The 27542-nt window shown below is 41.1% G+C and overlaps 1 protein-coding gene across 1 annotated transcript in view; it reads right to left on the bottom strand.

The window, feature by feature from the left end:
- Nucleotides 1-27542, bottom strand: part of grk4 (G protein-coupled receptor kinase 4) — a 60869-nt gene that overhangs the window by 27695 nt on the left and 5632 nt on the right. Inside the window, exons 2-5 of the mRNA XM_042484798.1 lie at nucleotides 11615-11710; nucleotides 3312-3424; nucleotides 2153-2230; nucleotides 996-1096 (exon numbers count right to left, since the gene is read on the bottom strand). Coding sequence (XP_042340732.1) covers nucleotides 996-1096; nucleotides 2153-2230; nucleotides 3312-3424; nucleotides 11615-11710 — 388 coding nt within the window. The remainder of the gene's footprint in view (nucleotides 1-995; nucleotides 1097-2152; nucleotides 2231-3311; nucleotides 3425-11614; nucleotides 11711-27542) is intronic.

Below are 27542 nucleotides of genomic sequence, written 5' to 3'. Positions count from 1 at the left end.
ATGGGGCAGGTCTTAGGCCGTGTCTTTCAATATTAATCACAAAAAGAACATAGGTTAGTATAAATTTTGCGGCTGACTGAGAGGCGTTTAGAGAGGTCAGTAAGTACAAATGAATTAAGAGCAAGTTTACTGGACTCGTAAAGGTTTTTCTTGTTTTGAATCATTCCAAAATTGCTTCAGATTTTCTTTTCAAATTCAGTCAACTTAAAATTTTGTGGCAGTCGGGACACCAACTTTTATTTAAGTTAAAAACAACTGCTTTCTTTTTACAGTGTAACTATTACATTTATTGCTAACAAAGTTAACTTGACAGCCTATGATGATATACATTTCACACAGTGTATCACTGAGCTGATGTCCCGGGCAATGAAACTGAGACAGAGTTAAATTATTGGGCTAATACAAAGTTACGTGTGTGTGAGTGTGTGAGTGTGTGAGTCTGTGCAATGAGAAGAAAATTCTTGGTAATAATCCCCGGTCTGTTTGCTTCTCCTGGCTCTCAGAGCAGGAAGCAGAAACACCTGCAAGAGTGTGTGTGTGTGTGTGTGTGTGTGTGTGTGAGCGTATGTGTTTGTAAATCTGTGTTTGTGTGTGAGAGAGTGTATGTGCATGTGTTGTGTGTGTGTGTGTGTGTGTTCGGGGAACACTGAGGTGGCTGTTGTTTTCATGCCAGCCATCCGGATGCTCTCTCTGCCCACTGCTCTTTTTCATTCGCCTCCACTGTGTGTGTGTTTGCAAGTCTGTGTGTGTGTGTGTGTGTGTGTGTGTGTGTGTGTGTGTGTGTGTGTGTGTGTGTGTGTGTGTAAAATACTGCACTCCAGGTGCCAGCTGCCTCATCATCACTAGTGACATGGTGAAATAGTCTGCACAGTCCACAAACACACACGCTCTCTGAAGGAACAGGACTCTATTGGTGCTGCTGCACTTTGATGGCCGGACTCAATCAGAATGAATAACACACGCACACTAAATCTATATGCTGGACGGAGACTTACTTGGTGCAGTCATTGAAGAGCTCCTTACATGGACTCTGCTCCAGCCTCTCTCGACACCCAGCGACCACATCCTGGGGTACGTCTGGCAGATGGGCTGCCGACTTGAGGGTCACAAAGAGAAGACAGAGGGTGAGGCAGCAGACACAAAGAGAGGTGATGGGGTGCAATTTGGCTGCAGAGGCTGAGAAAACGGATCAAAACATCATCAGTCGGCTCGTCCCTTTTTGTTTGTGAACCTGCACAGCCTGGCTAGCAGGGCGTGTGGTCACACCTCACCTGTTTGGTCCGATTTAAAACAAACTTCATTTGATTCATTTGTCTATTTGTTCTTGTTCTTTTAGGGTGGTGAGAGTGCTGTAAACCAGGGTTCACAAAGGTGTTATTCAAAGGTCCGAATGTGATTTCTATTCAAGGCCAATCCCGCTTTGTGTCATAGTGGTGTTTAACATTTTCACTCTTCACAACTCCAACTTGTGCAAATCAAACACATGGGCTTCGTGCTGTTTTGGGGCAAAATGAACGCATTCTCGGATTTCTCATGCCCGCAGGACAGAACGTGAACGCCCGTTAGCACTTAACTAACTTGCTTATATTGAACGGATGCCTGTTAGCCGACCCTTGAACTCTGACATGAAACACCATATGCTCACCAGCTGTCAGTGTTGCCATGAAAACAGTGTCAGACAGCAAAAAACGAGACTGACACTGAATCAACGTGCCAAATCGCAAAAAAGCCAACTGTGCGGGACACACCACAAAAACTAGGCTGACAGACGCGCACTGACATTTACCATCAGCCCAACGTCGACTTGGTGTGTCAAGGCCCTGACTGCTGCAGAGACAGCTTCCAGCATACGAAGTGCCAGCAGAGTCTGGCTTCACACACCTTGGATAAAGTCCAAACTTGATACTGTTGACCGTATATCATACGTGATACATCACTGGCAAATACATGTTTAGTCAGTATTAATTATAGATGTAATGTTGACATTTTTGCAGAAGGCAATAAATCATGAGAAAATCAAAAGTAAAGTGTTTTTCAGAATTTCTCTTCTAATTAATAAAATCATGTAGCTGAATGAGAACAGCTGGAAGATTTATTATCTTGTGTCCATATCGACCAGCTCTGTCATTAAGTGAGTGTGTGTGCAGCATACCCCATTATTAAAGTATGTGTCTAAAACATTCAGTCCACAGTCCCTCCTCTTCTCGTCAGGAGCTAGCTGGTACATGGCCTGTCAGAGAAGAACAGACGTGTGAGAAACCACAACAGCACAGGAAGCCGTACTCATTCAGCCATCTTTAATTTCTCTCCAAATAAGGTCAGAGGGAGACGGGAACCAGAAGGCAGAGAGGACGGGTGAGACGGGAAAGAAGAGAGAGAGGGGGATGGAGAGGGTTAATGAAGAACAAGAGAGGGGAAGAGATTAAGATCATCACCACTGCATCAGGAGAAAACAGAAATGAGTGTGAGACAGAGAGATGTTACTGGTGACAAAACATCTCATCCAAGTCAAGACGACAAAACTGGCAACCGCATTCACGCTTTGCCCCTTACGTCTGTCACCGACCAGGACGAGGCCTCGGCTCTCACCCCATCGCACCCTCACAGATTGTGTTTTTGGTCAAATATGGCTGTAGGCAGGGAGATGGTGTGGATTTTGACTGCATGAGTCGTGTGTTTTGTTTGAAAAACAAATCGGCGGAGAGGAATGGGACAGAGTAAAACGACTTGGCATCACAGCCAAGACATGACGTCCTCAGTGGGACTGACGGTTAACCACTAAATGCTTCATTTCTTGCAGTTTTTGTCAATCTGAGTGAGTGTGTGTGTCTCCCAGCGCAGGTACACACGCGCCTGTCTACCTACCTTTAAAAAGACTAATGTAGGTTCTTATTAAATAAGCATGATTCCCCCTGTTTTCCTTTCTCGCATACCTCCAGGGGCCGAGACACAAGCTCGGGCCTGTGTTTGCCTGCTCACCCAGGGGACCTGCCTCTGACGTGGGCTTGACCTCATGGAGGAGTGCATGGAGGAAGAGGAGGGGTCTGCTCTCTGACAGCCTGTCTGAAACGCTAATCACCCCCTACGCCCACCCCACCCACCACCCTGCGCTACTGCCAAGAGCAGGCAAAGACCCAAGCCCTGACTTTCCTCTCCTTTTTGTTGCTCTGTGGGGCCCGATTCAGGCAGGTCTCGTGGGAGAAATCAAAGACAGACAAAGAAGATAAGACAAGTCGAGACAGAGAAACAAGAGACGGGAGGGAGAAAAGGGACAAGCAGAGTGATGGTATAAAGGTTATTCAAAGTCTTACCACAGCATCCATAAACTCGATGCAGCGCTTCAGCTCGGGCCTGGTGTCACAGTACTGACGGAATAACAGCCGACCAATGGGCTGCTTCTCACATAGACTGGTGTAGTCCCTCTCTGAGGGGAGGAGAAAAGGGGGAGACAGATGGAGAAACATCATTACATCTGAAAAATACACCCAAACAGTCGCTCCAAAGCTTGGGGTTGGGACCCTACGAGCAGCTCAGCAAATGTACTTGCTCCCATCTGTGCGCCGGTAGGTCTTAACATGAGGTGAGGTCAGGCGCATTATTGGCACATTGCTATTTTAAGGTAAAAGCAAGCAATTATGCTACTGACCAACAAAATCTTGGTGTAAAGACAGAATGGTGGAGTATTTTCCAGCAATTTCTTTCTTTCCTAGCTTAACATCACCTTGCGCTAAATTGGGCCTTGAGTAGGAAATACTAAAAAAACATATTCTTCTACCTTTACTCTTTTTTTTTTTTTAAAAACTGTATATTTTTAACCATTCACGCCTCAAAATAAACAATAGAACAACACATTATCCCAGGAGTTAGCCAACATAAACTAGGTTAAAACAAATATTTTATGTTTGCAAAACAGATAAGAGACTCAACTTTTATGACTCAGGAAAATAGAAAATTTCCTTGTAACTTAAACTATGTATGAGAAACTGAGAAATTACTATTCCAGATTTCCAGAGAGACTGAAAGATGAAATTCTGGCAAAATTATCAACTTTATAAACATGTACATGATTTTACAATGTGTATTTGAGATAGAGTGGACTTTATAGATATGTTCCACACCCACGAAAGGACCTATTGCATCATGCACATCTGTTAACTTGGCTAAAATAGGCTAATGTCATTGATAAACATGCTGTCAAACTGCACATATAGCCTTCTATTAGGGTGAGAGAGAAATAAGAAATGTAAAATTCACCCGCAAACAAAGCTACCCCTTACAGGTGCAGTTAATGCGTAATATTTAGGGGGATTTAGTGGCATCTAGTGGCGAGAATTGCAGATTGCAACCAGCTGAAACTTCTCCTGTGTGCCAAGCGTGTACTCCCATTTAGGACTCCTTCAGTGTTCATTGTTCAGGACATTTTTACCATCAGCTAAATTATTTGCAGGTAATTAAAACCAGTAAAAACACACACAAAAAAATCACGTAAAATAAATAAATAATAATAACAATAATGAGTGTTTTTCCGACACTGTTCAGCTCACTGCAGACTACTAGCAGACTGATAACTACAATGGCCAACACTAGAACATGAATGGGCCTTTCTAGAGCCAGTGTTTGGTCTCTTCATTCTGGCTGCTGTAGAAACATGGTGGACAAGGACTCGCTCTCTATGTAGATATAAATGCCTCTAAACGCCTCTTTATCTAAGGCGATAAAAACAGCACCATTATAAATTGAAGAAAACATACTTATTATATCATATTCCATTTCTGCCAATATATCCTCCCCCCTCCTCACCCTAAATTGGGAGTATCCAAACTTTTTGAGTGGATGCAAGATTAGAAAATGTGAAAGCACTCTAGCTGCTTTACACATTATTAAGATTATTTTAAAAAATAATCACAAAACAAATAAAATAAACACAATTGTTTCTTGTTCAAGTGAAAAGCTTGTCACTGTCAACCTCACACTTCTCTGCTGTGGACATGTCTGCTACCTTGTAGAAAAAATCTGCTGCTAGGTCCATTAGTTTGCTTTATTGTCTGCTTATGAAAACACATTATAAAACACATTACTCACGCCTGCACAGTTCCAACTTAGTGCATGTGTACAAACTGTATGATAGTCCTGTCATCGCAACGTGATCGAAAAAAAATCGCTCACAGACTTTAGAAACGCCTGCTCTAAATCCCACACACTGGACCTTTAATTAGTACATTTGCTTATGCTATAAAATGCTAAAAACAAAACACACTGCATGTCTGTGTTTTCTGTACGTGTGTTTACTATGTGTGTGTGTGTGTGTGTGTGTGTGTGTGTCTTCTGTGCAGCTGGCCCTAGCCTATTAGGACTAATGGCGTCCATTTGAGTCATATTTCCTCTGGCACCAAATGAGGAAGAAGACCCAGGACGTTTTCCATCACTGGTTGACACTGAGGACACACATACACACATACACAAGATAAACATACAAACAAAAATAGGCCACACACATTCACATACACATGTGCACTTGTGAATCGAGCAGGAGGAGGAGGGATGCATGGGATGAACATTTCTGAGTGGTGACAGCTACAGGACAACCTCCAGCAGTAAATCAAATCTTCTCAGCGGCCCTCCCAGCTGCACTGTTTATTACACAGCATTCCCTCCGCTCTGCAGCTCTGAGCTTCTCATTCAAACTCACCACTTATACGACCGCAAAACCCGAGTTATCGCTCTGGCGAGCAAACAGTAGAGTTTAGAGATATCATATTTTTTTTATTGCTTCCCCTTCCACTGTATGGCCGCTGTGTTTTAAATCTTAGGAACAAAAGCTCTTTCAGAAAAAATCTCACTGAGAGATCTTTAGCTGGATTGCGTTGCACTTGCAGTCAGACGTTGCCTTTCATCTTTGATCACCAAGTTTTTGGAGGCTTGCTTTAGTGTTTCCCTATCAGCTGTGTTCAGCTGCAGCTGGAGCCGGGAAAGCCCCTCACACTCATGCTTAATCAGAGCAATTTTAGGGCATCTGTGCAGCAATAATGTTTGGAGCAGTTTATTTTATCTTTGGAGTGTTTACTCCTTAGTTTGATTCATCTGCTCAGGTGAGAACAATGTCCTGAATACCCTCCCTGTGTCGACTTCCAACACAATCCTGTACCCTGACAATCACTGGACAGGTTGTCAATACTCTGTCCAATAAAGAAGCTTCTTGTAAGCGCACTTGACTTCTGTTTGTGAGCTGGTTTGTTTGCAAACGGGCAGTGTGAACCTAAACAGACCAAATTCAACAACGTCGACTCCGGTTCAGAAGAAAATGAACATTGAACGCTCCCTTAGTTTGAATCGTTAGCGTCTACTCTTCAACAACCGAAAAGCTAGAGATTACAGATCTTTTATTTTAGTTTCGATTTTGTCATTGGAATGGTGTTTATCCCTCTGTGTGTATCAAAACACCAAAGCTCCACTTTACAATGAGCCTCCTGATAAGGTTTCAGCGTGTTGCTCCAGAACAGGTTTTGCTGTGAGGGTTTCAGGGTGGTGTCAGTGTTTTCTGCTGAATAGCAGCACAACTGGTCACTATTTAAGATGCCGTTCTCCAATTTGCGTAACAACAAAATCACAGAAACTGTTGTGCAATGTTCTTGAAAGGATTTCCATTTTTTTAAGTAACTGCCCCATTGAGCAACGTATGTGGCGCCAATGATCCATGTGTCACTAAGTGGCAACCACTATAATCTAAACTGAAAAAGTGCACTCAGAAGAGTGCTGATCTCTGTCACACTGCTGCATCTCGCTGGTCACAACCACTCAAGACAATCCCAGCAGACGCATTGCAGCACTTTTCAAACGTGTCCCAAAAAACATGAGACTTGAGATTGTGTTATCCTAACAGGCACTGTATGTGTGATATAGATACAACATAATTATAGCAATTAATGTATTTTTAATAACTACAACACAGCCACAAATCATTAATCTGTCATTCATAACTAAACTTGTAGGTGTATTAACTTTGTCTACAGGCTACAGCACAACAAAGTAGGAAATAACAATAAACACAACTAAAATAGAAAAAAAAGAAACTGTTAAACTACAGTCTACTTATTTACTTATGGCAGAAGCACAAAAGTCAAGGAAATATGACAAAATCAATCAAATCCGCTTCAAATTGGGACAGGCGTAATGCTCCCAGTGTGGTATGACAGCAAACACACAACAAAGCTGCACACCATGAATGTATAAAGAGACCTGGATACATCATCAGAGGTAGCGGCCATTCATTTTCATGAAAGTTTCTCGGTGGCACACCAAGCCAAAAAAGTTGGACTTCCCAGGTGTAAATTGGGATCACCAGCGTTTGTTGGCCAAAAAAAGCAAGCGCAGTAGAAACTTCAGCAAACAGCTGCAAGCCAAGATGGCGCAGCTACCTGCTGTTCAGTCCTCCGCTGATTTGAATCAGGAGTTATTAATAATGTGTCTCCTCTAGAAAAAGTCCAGTAGCATCACATGACGGACCCGTAGGTTGTAGTTACATTGATCGGCCACTATGTCAAATTGGCTTCAAAGTCCAGCACACTGCCCCGGGACCAAAGCTGCACCTCACAGAATTGTCCCTCCCAGCTCCCTTACAGACAAAATGATTGGAAATATAACGAAAAATGTGGATTTATTCATCTTGTATTTTGCTAAAGTTTAGTGAGTCATAACATGACAGGTAAGAAATTTATCTGCTTATGCTCCAGTTAAAAATGAGACCAAACTTTTCTATGTATGACAGTTTTGAGCCATGACGAAGGCCAAAATGTGGCCTGCAACAGACAGTAAGGCTTATTATTATCAAGCAAGATTTCCAGAAAACATGCAGTCCCTACCGCCTGGTTAAGAAGAATGAGGAAACAGCAGTCAATGATGACATAAAACCGTCAATAAAACAGGTTTGTCAAGTATTTGAGATTCCCTCTAGACTTACACCTGGTGGAGATAATGACGAAAAGTGATGGTTTAGTGATGATAATTTTTTTATTATACAGGTTAATATAATTTAACTCTAACTCAAATTTTGACTACATTTATTTACAGGCTTACAGCAGCATCACTTACAAGCAATGAATGCCATATATTGTTATTTTCTGAATATCAATTTCAAATTATTTTAGTGTTTTACCAATTTATCAACAGGTTTCCAACATACCAAGTGTGTATATGAATACATAGAGAAATGCGTCTGTAGTCCAGAGATAAACACTTATAAATCCTGTGGATGGGACACTGAGCCTGGTGACAAAAATACACTGATTGTGTAAAGCGTCTCCTGTCTCTCCTGTCACACCACCTTTACGTGCCACTTTAAGGGGAGTAGTCTCAGCAGTTCTGTACATACTGTTTTATTTTCTGTCATAATCTGTTTGCATTTTACGGTACACAGAGAACTGGGACTTGGCAACAATCTACACCCAGGGACACAGGAACAATTTTAGTATCTATGTTTTTATAAGTTACCGGTAAACAAGTCTATTTTTCTGAAAAACATGGCACATTTCTGTTAGAGCAACAACCACTGCAGATGTATTTTATGTCAGACTAAATAGAAAAAAATGAATAAATAAATTATATAAACTATTAAGTCATGAGATGCTTGTAGTTTTTGCAGCTTTAGTGGGTTGGACAACATTGAAAGTGTCAAAACAATAATAAATCACGTGTTCGCACATTCTTTCTCCTTATATTGTCAGTTTCTTAGATGGATTTTTACAGATCGTTCACCTGCAAAACTAAAGATTTGTTACAAAATGTAGACTGTGAACATAAAAGGCCTGAAAAGAAACAGTTTCTTTGGCCTGCCTCTGGGTTGGTGTGCATGTTTGTATATCTGTGTCCAAGCTGATTCCAGGGTCTAAATCATCTGAATATGAGGATACATGCCAGCATTCCTCTGATGAAAAATGTCCTCTTTGCGTTAAGCAAACCTTGTCCTGCGTCCTGAGGTAAAACAACTATGAACTGTGGGTCCTACAATGCAACATTACATCTCGAGTCGAGCCACGTCATTTAAATCCAGTCACTGGTCCACATAAATCGATTGTCCAATAAAGTTTTTTTAATGCAGTGGAAATGCCAGCCAACAGGTATTAAACCAAGCGAAGAAGAAATCTGGTGGTTAGTTGCTTGTGAGGACGGCTGAACGTGCGAGGAGGTCTAACGTTTGGCTAAATTTTACCAAAACAAAAGGAGGAAGCCAAATGCAATTTATGCAGAATAATTTCTTACAAGAGGGAAACAAAACCTCCACGGCCAAACACATTAGGCAAAGGTAAATAAAACGTCTTCACGATGTGTGATCATCTTATAATACGTGATAAAAACTACTTTCCAGCAAATAATAGAAACATATAGATAGCGGTATCCATAAAGACTCGGATCGTTAGTCTCGATAATGGTATCAATATCAGTAAAAACCCAGGTTCCCAAAGTGTCTGCGGTCTCCTGGCCATCACCTGCAAAACGTCACTCAACTGACACAAACTGACCAGGAAGAGACTCAAAATGACCACAAAGAGATGCAAAGGAACCGAAAAGAGACACAAAATGGCTTCTAAGACACTCAAAATGACTGAAAAGAGATGAAAAACAACAACAACTACAACAAAAAAAGCCAAAATCACCACCAAACTCTGTGTCTTGCTCCTGTGTAGGAGAGGTGTTGGGGCCGTTAGCATATCTGAGCCCGGGGGCCCATTCTCTTGTTATCCGCCAATGTACCTAAGTGCAACTTTTTGGCTGAGAAGCAGGCGACAAAACAGTCGACACTAGTTCTTTGATGTCGGTTTGGCGTGTCTGAGCCTTGAGGACATACAAGACAACAAGATGTCAAAAAAAAAAAAATGAGCCAGGACAACAAAAGGACTGAAAAGGATGACACGAGAGTTGCAAAGCTTAAACTAGTCTGGACTAGTAACTGTCTGAGCCGGTGAAGAATGCTGCAATTACAACTTAATTACAACTCCAATTTAGGCCAAGACTGAGTAAGTTAGTGAGACAGTGAACATCCAGCCAAATGTGCACAAGTGCAAGTATGTGGTGTGGGCGTGCACGGTTTTACGGGAGATCAAAAGCGATAGGTGCAGGTGTACTGTATGCATTGGATAAATACCAGAAGAGAGAAAAAAAGGGAAGGGGAGCTAGAAGGAGAGGAGGAGAGAGAGGGAGAGTGGCCTCAGGCTGGCAGACAAAGTGGCTGCAGCCCACATAATGTAATCTAGGCTTCCTAGAAGTACTGCACACTTGTCAAGGCTAAGGTCAAATGCCTGACATTATCAAGACACAACAAAGACACTGCTATCAGTCGCTTTGCTGTATCCTATCCACTGTGCCCACACTGTGTGCGGGCATGCGTGAGCGTCTCTGCACACCGGTGTGTGTGTGTGTGTGAGTGCATGCCTACACGTCTGTGTGTTTAAGTAGGCAAAAGGGATTATTTTGATCCTGCGCTCGCTGTGATAGGGAAATTACGCAATGGCATCTATGTAATAGTGACGTATGTAACCCTCAACAGCTGCAGCGTGCACAAGCGTGCGCACTGACACACACACACACACACACACACACACACGTAGGCGCATAAAGCCCATTTTTAGAACGCTCTGCAAAGTTATGATCCAAATGGCAGTAAGTATGTAAAATATGACGAGCACAATGCTTCCTCACACTTTAGGTGACATTTATGTGGCAGGTTATCTATCGCGGCTGATGACGGATACGTTCAAGTTTATGATAATTAGATCTGTGAGGGATGATTTCTGATTTGAAGAGATATCGCCGTAAAGAGTGTGTTCAGCTACATCTCTTTCACTCTTTCTTGTCATTGTTTCTCTCACTCTCTCCTGTCCTTAAGAGATCTTTCCAACTGTTAGTGAAAGCCTCTCTCTCTCTCTCTGTTTCAGTTTTTCACTCGCTCTCGCCGTAACTCTCCCGTTCTACCACTCTTATGTTGCTCTGAAGTGGTGGAAAGAGGGAGGGAGAGATGCAGATAGTGGGAGGGGGAGGCATGGAGACAGAAAAGAGGGAGGGAGAGTATGTGGGGGAGGGTAGCACTGCAATCTCTGGCAGAGATAGCTGTGACGCACTATTACACACACACACACAGGCACCTACACACACACACACACACACACACACACACACACACACACACACATACATAGTGCTGTGGCATTCAGAGGACCAGAGTGGGTGCGGGGGGTGAGGAGATAATGTAGCCCAGGAGTGGAGCACTTGTCTGGGCCACAAAGAGAGAATCCTGCCCCTGGATGTGGGGAGCAGGAAGGAAGCAGGGGTGAAGACGTTTTGATTTGGTGTGTGAGCAGACAGATAGTGAGACACATATAACGTAAGGAGAGACTTTGAGATTAAGAAACAACTGTGCAAAAGGATTCCCTGAGTCACACACACTTATACACTCACTGTTTCCTGTCCCCTGCCTGTAACTGCGGGTGGAGACGGGTAGAAACAGGAAGGAAGTCCAATCTGAACTTCCTCCTGCAGTCAGACCCACCCCAACGACACAGCATGGCACGTTATCTTTCTGCCTCACACCAACACGTAGACACACACACTTCAGGTTTCTTACCGATAGTGCGGCGGAGCTCCTCACACTGACTGATGTGGGGGAGTTTTAGCATCTCCTTCCATTTCTTACTGCGACCGTTCCTCTTCCCTCCTCCACCTGAGGGACGCAGAAAGACATTTGAATCAGTCAAATCACTGTTTAAAGTTACACTTGGAGTCTTTAACCACATCCAGTGGTTGGCATTCAAAACACAAGAGAAGGAGGACATCCGGGCCTACTGTGTGCGTGTGCGTGTGTGTGTGTGTGTGTGTGTGTGTGTGTGTGGGCGCGCGCACGCGTGTGCGTGTGCATGCACAACCATGTTGACCTTGCAGCGACCAGAGGCAGGGACAGCTGGCTCATCTCACCAGTCGCCTCTATGCATCATGACAGAGCATGTGGTGAAGAATGTTGACAGCTTCAAAGATCATGAGGCAGGCACACATCTCGTCACACACACACACACACACACACACACACACACACACACACACACACACACACACACACACACAAAGTGGACTCTTTGCCTGAAGCAAACATTAGCAAAACAAAATGTTAACATTTTGCGGTGATCTCGTACACACAGTGGCGCTGGAGAGTCTTCTCGGCAGATGTAATGACCCCAGTGTTCGGGGTGAATGACCTCTAGGCACAACAACACTCTTCTGAGAATTTGGGTCACTCCATATATTTGACTGAAACACTCATTCCAACACCAGCAGGGGTGTGTGTGTGTGTGTGTGTGTGTGTGTGTATGTGTGTGTGTGCAGGGTGAAATGAGGTATTTACTTCTTGAGGTCAGACAGAGTACTGAAGATAAAGAAGTCAATAGAGTAATCCGATGAGTTGCTGCTTTGATTTGTAAACCAGCTGATTTACACCAAGTATCGGATATTTAAAGACACAAGAGGAGAGCTCATACAGCCGCGTCAACATGCATCTATGATCCAAACTGGTTTTCAGCATTTTTCTGGGTGGAAACCAAAGGAAACATAATGCTGGTTAGGGTTAATAAATAACTTCTCATTATAAGAATTTGCTTACTTTGGTGTTTTAAATTTTTTGACTTTGGTCAGGCGAAATTAGCTTTAAAGACATCAGCTTAGGCTCTGATAATGAAGGTTAGGCCTATCCCTAACCCTGGAATTTGACTTTTTTCACCTGTTTAAAAAAAATAAGAATTTCTAGTTTTAAGTCACAAATCACAGTTTGCCTCAGAGGGCTTTACAGCTTATGACATCTCTCTATCGTTGGACCCTCACAGCAACTAAGGTCAAAGTTTTACAGTTTAATAAATGTGCTAGCCTGAATAAATCAGCTGTGCAAAAAATTGCCTGAATTCTTAGAATCTGAATCAGAAATATTTTATTTCACAGTTAAATACAGTGTAAAGCTGGAAAAACTATTATACAAATTATATTATATATTTTGACAGATTATGTGATTGCAATACAATGTTAGTGATAATGCTAATTTTTGCATATCATATTTGATGAAAAAAAATGATGATGTGATTTTTAAGTATTAGCTAAACAAGCATGTTCCTTTATGTCTTGAATCACAGTACTTCGCTTATAATGGTATGAAACATCTTACCTTCATCAAAAAAAAGGAACTTCTTTGATTTGGATACTGTACTTGCAATACCATATTGCGATTTTGCTAATATTTCATTTAATTTAAAAATTAATTTATTTCAATTTTTTTAAAATGAAGATCAGAATCAAAAAACAGTGTAATTTTTTTTATAAGGTAGAAATAAGTTAGTGAAGCAGATTAAGGACAGAGAAACCTTAATGCAGAGACATCTGGTTTCAGAGTCAGCAGACTTCAACCCTTGAATATCTTTGGGCACACTTTGCTGTTTTTCCCATCGCTTTAATCCCATGTTTTAAAACACTGAGTAAATAAACTATCCCGGAGCTCGAGTTAACCACGTAGACTGTGACGGTTTGAGGATGACAGAGAGGGAAATCCTCTGCCCCGAGGTTCACCAGACAGCAGCTGGTCCGGCAGTAACACGTGTCAGCTTCAACACAAATACATACAGGGGGTCACTGTGGTCAAACACCTGCAAAACAACACCTTCCCAACACACACAGGCAAACTGCATGTACAATGTTCATGCTCTCACCTCTACAAAAACATCCCCATATCGCTTCCACGACAACAAATCACTTTTTTAAAAACACAATCTGAATTTTTAGGCATGTCCTAGTGAACAGAAGGGGGCAATAACATACTGACAAGCCTGATTTCAGCAATACAAGCCATCAAAGTCACACGTTGAACAGAGTGGTGCCGAAAAAGTCCTAAAGGCCTTAAACGATTGAGCATTTCTGCGCTTCCAGTTCCCTTTTTCAGCAGTCTGTAGGTTTTTTGAATTGGTTTCTTGTTAGATGCCTAAAATAAGGTCTGTGTTAGCACAGGATTTAGAGACTTTCAGGTTTTATTCTATGGCATAAATATGTCAGTAAATTTTAGAGATGTCCTGATCTGATCTCAAATGTTGGCTCAGGGGCTGATAGAGGCATTTTTTTTAACTGATCGGGAATATCTAGCTTCTAGAGCATCCAATACGTTATTTCATGCAGAGCAACACGGAGTGCAGCCTTTATCACCGCTGCTCTACATAGCTGTTCTTTGTAACATCTTTTCTTTAAAACTACAAAACCAATCAACTCTTTGTCTTCTTTGTGCATCGAGCACTGTGATTTGCTGTTAAACACTATGGTGTCACCGCTAAAATAAAATGTTACTCTCTCTGTCGCAGCTACACATATAAATAAAACAAACACAATAAAAACTTGCAATTTGCTTTTTGTGGTGTTTCTCCGCCCTGCTCTGAGGAGAAATGGACAGCTGTGCTATGTTTACTACAACCTCACCCTCCATTCACCACTGCAAGTGCACGAGCTTCACAAGCACAAAACCAAAATGCCTTATTCATTACTGAAGTATAATCCACCCAAAAGATGTACAAATGATGAAAATAAACAGTCAACAGAAACGGATCATTCAGGTCACTGAGACACAGGCTGCACAGCAGCAACAAACACTGGACTCTCAAAGGGCCAGAGACATTCCCTTGAGACACAGAAAAGGCCAACAAAAAAAGGAAGTTTGTCATTTTATACATTATTTTAGAAAATAAATGAATAATAATAAGCTAAAAAAACATCAAGGCACAGCTTGGATGCAGATACTTTTTACTAACTTTGAAGAAACATTCTTAAGGGCTGATCACACTGAGACGTGTCGCTAGAAAAGCATTGCCAGCAAAACCATGCGATGTGATGTATTAAGTTTTTTCAGCTCAAAGTGTGGAATTGCATCACTCATCAATATCACTTTTGGCCACGCACACGCAGTATACACAGCCCCGGTCCGTAGGCGCTCACAGCTATTTTTCCAGATGCACTTCCAAGACGTTTTTGGAGTGGTTGCGCCCTGTGCAATGCGACTGGTTGGGATTGGCCCCTTAAAGTGTGCACTACGCAGCTGTATTATCTAGTAAAATCAAAGTATTGAATGGGGACTCAGTATCAGCAGATACACAATAATAAATTACTCTGATCGGGATCAGGGGCAAAAATACATAATTGGGACAAGTAATTGTGCTTTTATTCTGACAGACTGCTAGAACACAACTCATAGATTCAACAATGCCTCCACTGAAGTAGGTCCTTGTAATATGCTTATGCTTGTAATATACTTATACAGCAATGGTTGCAATCTCCAGATAAAAGTGGATATCACATTTGAGATATAGCTACTTTTTCAGAAAGCTGAGGCTGTTTGCCTTAATTATTATTAGATAAGTTAGAGTTGCTATTGAGTCCTGCGAAACTGCAGAAGTTGAATCTTCCTGGGCCTGGATTTGATCTTTGTAGGTTTAGATGATGATCTTGCTCGCTGATACGATTAAATAGTAATAAATATCAAAGTATTTGACTTCTGGCCATTAATTATTTCTGCAGGATAATCAATAAAAGGAGAAGAGGACACAGAGGCAGACCAAAATTAATGACTTTGTCTGTATAACATTTCTTTTCTAGTGCTAAAATAATCTTTTGACATGCTGAAATCTAATGTTTTTAGCTAGCTACAGGTATTTTTAAATTTTATACTGTGCTGTGGTGCAGACTCTTTACCCCTCCAGTGGTTGTGGTTTGCAGAGTGTGACGCGTCAGCTCTGTCTCTATAGCGAGACAGGAGCGTTATGAGCAGCTACTTGTTGATTTTTTTGTTAACAGATCTTATAAGATCCCGTTGGTGTCAGGTTGTACCCGATGACAGGCATGCTGACAGACCAGTTGTGAGGCTGCAGGGCATTCACACAAACACACTAACAGATGTAGACGTATAAGCACACGCACATAAACGAACCCCCTTTGTTGCAGAAAAACAGGAAACAACATTTTGAAAGGGAAGCGCAGCAGAGATTAATGTTGGTGTTCAATGTTGGATTACACTCTCTGTCTGATGATAGCCAGTTGCACCTGGCTGGTTATTTTGCAGGAGAAATTCTCGCACACACTTGAGCCAAAAACACAGGATGATTGATGAATACAGTCAAACCGTCTAAACAAAAAGTAACAAATTGTCAAAGAATAACCTCTTCCCCGTGAGAAGCTGCTTGTTGTTAGGAGTTAAAGGTTGTTGTGCCAATAAAAGGTTGAAAGTGAACGCTTGTAAACTGTACAACAGACTCAAGGGTGAGAAATGTCACCTGAACTTGCGCTCGGATCAAAGAAAAGAGACGGAAAGTCATTGAGGAAAATGATAAAAAAAAAACAAAGATCCTGAAAAGAAAAGAAAGACGGTGATTTTAATTGCAAGCTATGGAAGAGTGTGTGTGTGTGAGTGTGTGTGTAAGTGTGCGTGTACGAGTGCGCGTGCCTGTCGGAGCTGGCTGGGCCACCCCACCCTGTTTAATGTCACTCTGACGTCAAAGCCATGTGTGCAGGCCCTTAATGCAGACAGGATGGAGCAAGTATTTATTTAACTTTGGTTCTCCCCTCGGAGAGAACGGGGCCCTCCATAAACACCGACTTCAGAGCAGTTTCGCTCATTCATGGCCGAGCTACAGCCAGCGCTGAGGTCATCACGCGGGATCTCAGGACAGGTCTGCGCATGAGCGGCAGTGACGACTTTCAGAAGTTGGAAGATGTATAGAAAGGCCGATGTCAAATCCGGAGACATGCCGCTCGACTGCGAGGATGCACATTCCTTTCCTTAAAAGATTTACAGACGGCGAGGTCATCCTGGTCGCACAGCAGTCTGAGACGAGTAACATGGTACAAACGAGTGGCCTCACATCGTCCCCCCTCTCTTTATTTCCCCATGTTTCCTGTCGCTCTCTGCTGTCAAGTTTCCAACAAAAACAAAACGCCATAAAAAATGCCATAAACAGCTCTGGCCGCAGATGAATGGATGACCCAACATCACACTCAGCTCGTTTTAAACAACTCCAGGTAACCAAAGACCTTTTCTCCCTTTTTAATAAAATCCAACAGTCGCTTATTCCTTAGAGGGGACACAAAGCGCCAAGTGGCTTTGATGCAAATCATCTGATGATGAATTTCTGAGTGTCCGGGGCAATCACTATTCATCACTTTGATCTAACTTGCAGCTAGCGTCGGGCGATATATCAAATATACTCGATGCATCACGGCTTGCTCCATGTTTTCATGTCGGATGTTTAAAATGACCGTATTGGAAACATTAAGTATAAATTGTCCCGTCGTTTTTTAAAGCCACTGGCATGAGACCTACTTCCACTTGTCGACCCTCTTGCTCTCACAGATACGAAAAGGATAAAAAACCTCAAGATCATGACCATCACATGCACGCCCCTGCACATCCAGACCACAGCAGAGCGTGTGTTTGTGATCTCCAGGGCTCCACATCGCAACTATTTAGTCACATTTTGCGACCATGGAGCACCAGTGTGACTTGCAAATATAATTAATATATGAACTGGAGAGCTGTTTGTTTGTTTCCCATCACAGTGAATAAATCCTTTAACTTTCTGCCAACTCCTAACATCTAACTGTTGACCAGAAGCTCCAAGTTTACAGTAAAAACATCATCACTTCCTGTCTGATAAACGCCAAATGCTTCAGAATAAAAGCACCGGGGTTTTGGCTTTGATTTATTTCATTATAAGAATGTCTAAGTTTAAATTTTGAGAATAGGTTACTTTATGTAACTTAAATATAACAGTACTTTCCTTAACTTTATTATAAAAGTACTTCATTTAACTTGATCATAACAATACTTTATATACTTTATTGTAACAGTACATTATTTATCTTTATGTAAATAGTAGGTTACTTTATGTAATTTTATTATAAAAGTACTTTTATGAACTTTATTACAATAGTACCTTATTTACCTTTATATTCACAGAAGGATACTTTGCTATTTTTTTCCAATTACAGTGCTTTATTTAACTTTATTATAACAGTAGGCTACTTTATTTAACTTAATTCTAACAGTTTCTAATGTATTACATCAGTATTTTATTTGACTTAACCATAACAATACTTTATTTAACTTTATCATAACTGTACTTAATTTAATTGTTTTATAACAGTACTTTATTTAACTTAATGATGAAAATACTATTAACTAACTTTACAGCACTTTATAGTTTACTATAACAGTACTTTGTTTAACTTTATTAACAGAAAGCTACTTTATTTAACTATATCTCAACAGTAACAATTTTATTTTATTTCAATATTACTTTATTTACTTTATTATAACTTTATAATAACAGTACTTTTTTGTACATTTGCTACTTTAGTTAACTTTATTGTAACTGTTATTTATTTAGCAGTTTAGTATTTTATAAGTCTACAGTAGTTTAGATGAGATCTGAAAATAACGAGCTATTTCGTATCACGATATAACCAAAAACACTGCAATATTACAGGCCACATTGCGTTGCCCTACTTTCAGCACTTTTCAGAGCAGAAATGGATACATCAATAGCAGTGTCTGATACTTTGTGTCTGAGGTTTATTTTGGTGCGTTTCCTCCATTTTGAAGTCTGACCGGTTCAATGTAATTTGGGAGTATGGGAAACAGAGAGAAATACACAAAGAGGGAGGCCGAGAGAGAGGGAGTCGAACAAGAGTGTTGTCATGCAGCTTTTGTTTGTATGTCTGTCTGTCTGGACCATTAATGAATGTTACATTCATTCTGTCTCGGCTCTTTCTCCTCCCCACTGATCAGTCGCTGTTTTCACATGCTCTTAATGCGCGCGAAGGCCAAATGCAGTCCAACACCATCCCAAATATGCTCCTCTCCCGGTCCTCCCTTTCCTCTCTCTTTCATCTCAAGTGGGAGAAGGAGCCAGACTGGAGGTCACACAGTAGACTGTGGAAGTATCATCTCAGGGCAAGCCCCCCCTCCACCCGCCCGCCGCACCATTTCAGTTCCTGCAGCTTTCACGAATTCAGAGTTGAGATTTATTTTTTTAAAGCCAGTTCAAATAGAGTTCACACAACTTATTTCATCCAAATGTTAAAAAAATAAAACAGAACTTAAAGAAGAAATTCCTGCGTGACCGATGGGTTTATGACTCGGTCGTTTCTACACTTAAACAGCATTTAAAAGCTTTCCATCTGGTGAATTTATGTGGAGAAACAGGTGAAACAAGACCGATAAATACGCCAACATCCTATCCTATCAGCAACAGGCTGATAAGTCAGAAAGAGACGCAACACATAAGTGAGAAATATGTTTGTGGTGATATAGAAACAGCGCTTTCATCACATAGTTTCACAAGTTTATATTTTAACTGTAAAATCTTCCTCTTATGCATATCTTAAAAAAAAAAACACCTTGTGAAATATGTTGTGTGTTTACCGTTATTCAGTTAACCACAGGGAATATTTCTGCACGTCTACACATGACAGGTCGAGTTAATTTCGCTTCTCTTTAGTTGACTGTACTGAGCACCACCCAGGTCTGCTGGAGCTAAACAGCAAGCAACGTGAATGTGAGAAAGATCCTCAGTTATGAGCTGCAAACCGCCTTTCGCATTGTAAAAATATGTTATCACTGTTAGCTTTGTTTGCACCATTAGCAGTGTCAGTACAGCTAGTGGTGCTGACATAGTTAATAATCTGAAAGGGCTTTCATGACTCAAAATAAAGCTGCCTGCTCACTGCAGCTACCTGAGGAGAGACTGGAGGGTAACCACCATGTTTCTGGCACAACGCTGTCCTGCAACCAGCAACTGCCGAATGAGCGGCGCCACTAGCTCGTTCCCACCAAACCCAGATGGTGTGCCATCCAGAGCAGCGACGGCGAACGTTATTTAACCAGCAGGGACCAGAGGAGACCAGTGGACAGTGTCCACTGTGCATGTTAACCCGGCCAGTCAGCTCACTGGCAGCAAAGCCAACAAAAAATACAAAAATCAATACATTTACATCGAAACATTAAAATTTTAACAATTTCACCAACTCTACACGGATGACGATTTGCAATTCAGCGTAAAAGCTCACTGAGACAATAGACTGCCGGACTGAAAGGAAAGGCGTCTTGTGTAACACGTCATTTGACATTTTTCCCCCTAAAAATTAGCCAGTTAGTTAACAGTTAATGGGTGTTTGGGTATCATAAGCAAAATAGCTTAATGTTATGTGTTAATGTGAATAATATATTGGCCAATATGTCATAATCTCCAACATCAACATTAGTGTTGGCTCAAAATGATCTTGTATGATAATAAACTGAGTATCTTTGAGTTTTGGACTGCTCCCTAGACAAAATAAAACATTTTTAAAAAGCCATTATGAGCTCTGAGAACTTTTGAGAGACATTCTTCACTCCCATTCTTTCAATTTGTGTATATATTTAAATAACAAACAACTAATTAACACATCTAGAAAATATCAGAAACTTGCATCAGTAAATTATACTTTAGTTATTCAGTGAAATGAAAAAATAAAATCTGCTCAGTATTCCCTGAAAAAAAGCCAAGTGTTATCATATGGCACATATACAAACACATGAAGCATTTATTTGCATCCATAATCGGAGAATAAATGTTGATTCTGTGAAAATTAATGATGTGATCAAATAAAAACACTTGGAAGGGGAAACAGCATCACTGGCAACTTCTTCAGCTGTGATTCCCAGCTTTTTCAGATGTTACCGTGAAGCCGTGCGGCGCTGCTGTCTTCACAACCCGTCTTTATTTTGCATCGCCATATGGGAGATGCCGCTCACCCATCTGATGAACACATGTCACATGCTGACACTCAGAATAACAGCCACAAGGCCAGAAAATCCAGCTCGTCTGTGACAGGGACAGATCGACCACGGCAACAAGCAGCCAGCATTTACATCTCAGCACGACCCACTTCGGTCAGTTCAGCTACAAATTTACACACTTAGTGACTTTTAATGAGTGCAAGAAGGTTTAATTCCTTTTAATTCCACAAGAAATGGTCTCAAAATTTGCAAAAAAATTTGTCCAAATTTCAAGAAAATTACCTGACAAACATGCAGAAAGAAAAAAAGTTAACAAAAACAAGCAAGAAAATGTCATTTAAATATATAATCATAAGAATTATTATGTAGTTTTCTGGTCATTTTCACTTTTTTTGGATAATATCTGATAACCTGTCCAAGCTAATTGTTAGGTCATTTACTTGTCACCTTTTACTATTTTTTTTGCAATTTATGGGGCATTTTTTGCCCAAGTTTTCCCCAGTGTTTTCAAAATAAATCAAACAATATTGGGGGGGGTCAGAGGTTTAAATGCTTGTGAAAGGCGTCTGAACGCAGCACAGGAAAACTGATTTCGATCCAGGTCTTAAAGGGTTAACAATCAGAGTCGTGTGCACTTAAAAAAATTCCTCTGAGCATAAAACCGAAGGAAAAGTAAACGAAAAGTAAAAAGCCAAACATGCTGCTACTACATTTTGGCACCAACGACATTTTTCTACCTTTAAAAACACAGATAACACTGTTTACCAAGATATTTTTGGCCAATGTAATCGTGCCCTGAATATTTGGTAGCAGCCCAAACACCTCGTCAGATCTGACCCCCACCCTGCCGAAGTCAAATAGGTGGAGGTTCGGATCGGGACGGCTGCAGCGCTCTCCCAAAAACATGGCTTAAATGGTAGGAAATGAGAGAGGGTCATGCATAGTTTAGGCCCATTGTAATATGAGCATGCACACGCACATGGGCACAATGGAGCCTGGCCATGATAAATGAATGGCCTGTTGCTTTCCCAGTCCTTCTCCCATACAGTGTGTGATTGGCCGGAGTAGCCCCTGATAAGGAAAACATTAGCTGCGAGTATCTGTGTTGCCTATTCAAAGCAAAGGCCCAGTGTTTGCATAAGGTAATCCGTCTGTATATTCGCACTGAAAGACACACATCAGCTGGGGGACAGAGGAAAAGAGAAACATGTGAATATCAGGCAGCACTGCTCTCCTCTAATCCTCACCTCTCTCACGTGCCCCCTTCCCTTTTCGCCTCCCCTCTCTCTCTCTGAGTTCTCGCTCCCCTCCCCCGTATAAACAGTTTTCCTCTCCTTCATTAATTCTTTATGGCCGGACTTCCCTCTCCCTGGGTCAAAAATGTGAACATTACAACATCAGGGTAAATTCCAGGACATGACAACAAAACACCAGAAAGCCTCGTGTGTGAGAGGTTGGACATGCAGTTTTTCACATGAGCGGACGCTTCACGTAAACACGCGCTCCTGCTCGCTCCGGCAGCGTGCTGCGGTGTTTTGTAAGACCTTTCGTTTCCTCTGCCCCATCTCTCCGAGATATTCCATTAAAACGAGCCGAGGCGTGCTTGAAAACTGACCCTTGTTTTCACAGCGTCTTGAGGGAGAAGGGGGAGGGAAGGACGGCGAGGGAACATGGTGAGACTAAAACTTGAGCAAGACGTGCAGCGTTGGAGTGAGTGAGAGGACAGACTGAAAGGTTAATCATCTATACGTTATCTACAGCTGTCTCTCACATGAAGGGTCCACTGGTTAATTTCACGGCCACGCCGAAAGAGCGAGAGCACACAACAGCAGCCTCTCCAGCGCAGAGCCCTTGGGTGGGGAACACACAGCACATATTAACACCTTGAAGATTATCTTTGATAAGACAACACTTTCAAGTCACACTTGAAGGCAGGGCTGACATCAAATTTAACCAAGGGCAGACGGCAAAACTGTGACTCCAGGAATGTTTCAAAAAGGCAAACTGATAAAGCACGAAGGACCTTTGATATTTAATACACTTGCTACTAGACTGAGACTCTGCCAGACCTCTAAAAACTCTTTTTAGAGAAACTAAATCTTTATTTGAACCAGAGGAACTTGTAAATACACTTAGCTGTACACATTGTTAAAATCGGGCTGACAGCTGGGTTCTCATAGGAAGAACGGCCATTTAACATTTAACAAGGCAGCCAGACAACGTCCCTATGATGTTCACAAAAAGTGCCTCTTCATGCTCAGTCCGCTTGCCAAGAAATTGTGCAAATGAACATCCCAGCTAAGTGTCGCTGCTAGTGCCATGCGGCATAGCTGCGTACGCAACACACTGCGTCTCGTTCTCCGCACAGCCCATTTGTGGGTGTAATGACTGTAAAATGAGTCCCACATCAAGGGACAGTCACAAAGCAATGTGTTTTACGAGCCTCAGCTGGAGGAAACACCCCAGAGTGATGACAACAAGTGTTAGCCCAGCTATGACCACAAAACTAATAAAGCTACGCTGGCTAACGTCACAGGAAAACCCTCACAAGTGGTCTGACAGGACCTGCGAGCCTACAGTCTGAAGGGTGGTGGACAGAGAGCAGAGAGAGGTGAGACACACCGGCAGCAGAGGTGTCCCTTCATCCATCTCTGATGTTCTACAGTAACAAAAAAAAAAAAATCAATGCTTCCAACCTGTAAGGTGGAAATAAGTTATATAAGCAGGATTAGTTTCAACAGTTTGTCAGAGGAATGTGAGCACTGGACTGTCCACATTCCTCCTTTTTCATGAAGACAGTAAGAATAGTGAGAGGAACGACGCAGAAAAAGGATCTGGTGAAATTTGATTCCAGTAAGAGGGGTGAAATGCCCTTTATCTCCTTTCACGCACTACATTTGACGACGTAAGTATGCGTGGCATTGTATTACAGGGTCCCTGCAGCCTGAGGAACGGTAGATTTAAGGCTTTTTAAGACTTTTTTAATGCCACTCAGAATCAAGTTTAAGACCAATTTTCTAATATCCAAAATTGAAGGACAATTTTATACAATTTACAATTTTAGGACAAATGTTGAAAAGAAAAAACCTTTTTTAGAGTGTCCTACAGTGGCAGACAGTGAACAAATCATAGTATCATAAAAGTATTCATTTGGTTTATCAACAGAAGTGAGAAATATCCAGCATTTATGGCCAGTTTTCTGGGTGATTTGCGTCAAAACGCTCAATCCACAGAGAAATTCATAATGCCCCTGATGACAATCATTTGCCTTTAAACAAGCCATCAGGATATACACGATAATATCAGCATGACATTGGTATTGGCGGATATTGGCTTTAAAATGAAATATCGGAATCGGCTAATGGCTGAAGTGAACATGTACAAAACATCTACCCAAAGTTGAAGTATTTTTCTTATTTTGCACAATGAATACATATTACAGACATAAATAAGCAGTGTAGTTCATGTCTCCATGATAAAGGCCATCATGATAAGAATATGTACGATACTGATTCCACAGCAGAAGAGACTTGGTGATAGTTAAAATTAGGTCATATCAATATCAGTATGTGTCATCAGCCAATATTGTGCATCCCTAATAAAGGTAGAAAATGCTGCTACGGTGCCATTACAGTCATTCTGCAGCTGCAGTGATGCACAGAGACACAGAGAGGGCATACGGGGAAGTCACATAAAGACTGAAAATGCAGCATCTCAGACAGAACGTAAATATGAGTATATTCAGGCAGACATTATGTTTTTTGAACACTAAAGTATGTAAACGTCCTGACCCAAAATAGAAGTAAAAACCTTAGAATGGGCATAATATGGGACCTATATAGTGGCATCAATACATTACCAGTGCAGCTTTATAAAAGCTTCCTTACAGTATTTTTTTAAGCCGTCAACACCTCAAATTTGCCTTTTTAGCAACTATGAGCAGAAACAAGGTTCTAAAATGACAAAGCTCATCAGACCAATATGCACTGCATTTGGTCATCCAAGTTATGGGTGCAAGAAAAAATATAAAGACACTTGTGTAACAGGATATTATGTTTTGTGACAAAGAATTGATTATCAAAAACACTATGCTGATTTCTTCCACTCCAAAGAGCAAAGGCCGGACAACAAGCAGAAGAAAAAGAGCACACCATTAGCATTGACAGTTTTCCAAAAATTAGCTAAAAAAAAAAAGCTACATATCGCTTTGCTTACAGTATTGCAATACATCACAGTATATTGAATTGTAACTCCTGTAGTGGTACACACTGCCCTAATTCCAGCATGCGTTTTGATTATCAGGTGCAACTAACTTTTCTAAACTTGAGAAGGTCTTTCTGTCCTGCTCCAACCATGCACCCTCCACTGCTCTCTACATATTTATAACTCCAACGAAATTTATAGCTCACAGCTGAACAAGTAAACATCGACACCCAGATGGAACTCTGGGAAATATAGTCACTCTCTAACTGAAGTAGAAGCAGTGGCAACTTATCCCAAATTTGCAGCTTTCCATGTTAGGGTCACCAAGCGATCTGATTTAGTCTGTACTTCCAACAGAGCTGTAACAATTAGTTGATTAATTAATTAGTCAGGAAACTTTTCTTTGTCATTTATTATAATAAATAAAGAGTCTTTGGGTTTTGGACTGTTGGTTGGACAAAAGAAGCAAAGTGAAGATATGGGAGATTGTAATGAGCAGTTTTTAGACATTTTACAGGCTAAATGATTAGTCAGCTAATTGTGAAAATAATCAGATTAATTGATAATGAAAATAATCACTAGCTGCAGCCCTTACATCCAAATTAAACATCTTCAATTGAAAACAAAGCAGTGTACAATATAATGAGCGCTAACGCTTTGACAGTTTACGACATTATCTTTCAGTAGATCCTTTAAAGAAGAAATGTTGTACAAAAGACTGAAATGTTAAGATTAAAAATAGATCATTTCTATGTTTTAAATCTTTCTCAAATTTAGTATCGACTTTAATATCGTAGCTGTCATCTGTCAAGCCCAATCAGACAGAAAAACTGCAACAAAATAACTCCTGTTATGTGCTGATATCTAAAGAAATGTCAAACTTCTGCAATGTTTTAATTATTTACAGCATCATGATTGAGATTAAGGTGAGCATCCGCAAACTTTTTAGGTCTGATAAAGTAAAATGTGTATGTTATAAATTTTCCAGTGGCCATTCAGCACAGCTTCCTTACTGAGATACATCTGTATGTTCAGCTACAAGAACACATCAGTTAGTATCAACAACTGCCTCCCCTCTTATATAAATCATCTTTTTATGTGGTATTGATCCAAAGGACCCTTTAGTTTGGTTGTTAAAGAGACCTGACAAATAAATGTAATGGATGCAGGATATTTTACAGCTGAAGAGTAAACATAATTGTTCTCTGCAGACTTCACACCACCATCTGCCCGCTATGATAGGGTGCTCTGCCAACTCAGGTGCTGCAAAGTATTGTAAACAGTGGAGTCTGCGGGACAAAGTATGATAACACTGTTTCTGAATTTACATCAAGTGCTTTTAACTGCGTTGTTTACCAAAAGTTCTCTGTGAACATCAGCCAATATATGCACTGATACGTCTGTGATAAAAAAAAAAACATTAGCCAGCAAAACAGGCCCTTCGGTGTTTCAGTCAGATTCTACAATTTATAGAAAAATACTTAATATGGGAGCTACTCAGCAAAGTGAAAACAGTTTAGACTGTCAAACTGTGGGCTGCCTCACTGCTAAAAGTTATCCTCGGTATTTTCACAAACACCATTTCCAAAACTTTGTAATATATTCTCAGGGGAGCTATCGCAATAACTTCCTCTGGCTGTACAAGACTGTCGCCCCGTGCAGCTGTCACCTCTTGCAGCATGAGCGGCGAAAATCTAAATGCAGTAAAATGTGTTGGATTTCCTTTCCACAGTCAGTACCAGATGTATGTATACGTTTCACAGAGGCGGGGGTGGGGAGTGGTGGGAGCAGTGTCATCTCTACAAACCACTTCCCTTGACGCATCATCTCAACTGTGGCAGACTGGACACACCCTGTCATAACACTTCTCACTCTGGCCACCCAGTTTCACATCAACAGGTGTGTAAAAGTGACTAAAAAGGAAAAGTTAGTTCCTTATAGGCACCAACAGACATGTGGGAGGGTGTCATTAATCGAGCATTTAATAAGTATGTCACTGGCAGCCGATGCAAAAAGATGCATATACTTTTGAAACCGGTGCCATGTGGCAAGAAAAAACAAATGGCTGTGGTTTTCTCTGTCACTCAAGAGGCAGAAAACCTTCAACTACCAGAATGCACTGCACCGCAAAGGATCAATAAAAGCGCCCGCTGGTAGGTGACATAACCTGGCTGTTTTGACGCAGGAAACAATATGGCAGCTGGCTGGTAACAAACAATCTTGAATTACAATTCAATAATAAGTTGAAATATGTTTCTGAAACATTTGACAGGAAAAAAGGGCAACACAGCAACAGAAGTTTTGATTTATACATTATCGGCTTAGTTTTACTGTTTTTTCAGCCGCTGTTTTTGCAATAACACAGTAAAGCGCCCACTTCCTGTTCACAAATGTTTGTATTACGGCTAAGTAGTGCATTAAAATATGTTTCTGAAGACATTTTTGGTGAGAAATAGGCAATACAGAGCAGAATCTTGGTTAATATTTTAATAGCATCGCCTAGTAT

Source organism: Plectropomus leopardus, chromosome 4, assembly GCF_008729295.1.
Source record: "Plectropomus leopardus isolate mb chromosome 4, YSFRI_Pleo_2.0, whole genome shotgun sequence".
Taxonomy (NCBI): domain Eukaryota; kingdom Metazoa; phylum Chordata; class Actinopteri; order Perciformes; family Serranidae; genus Plectropomus; species Plectropomus leopardus.
The sequence above is the reverse complement of the archived record's forward strand: the minus strand, read 5'-3'. Positions and strand labels throughout refer to the sequence as shown.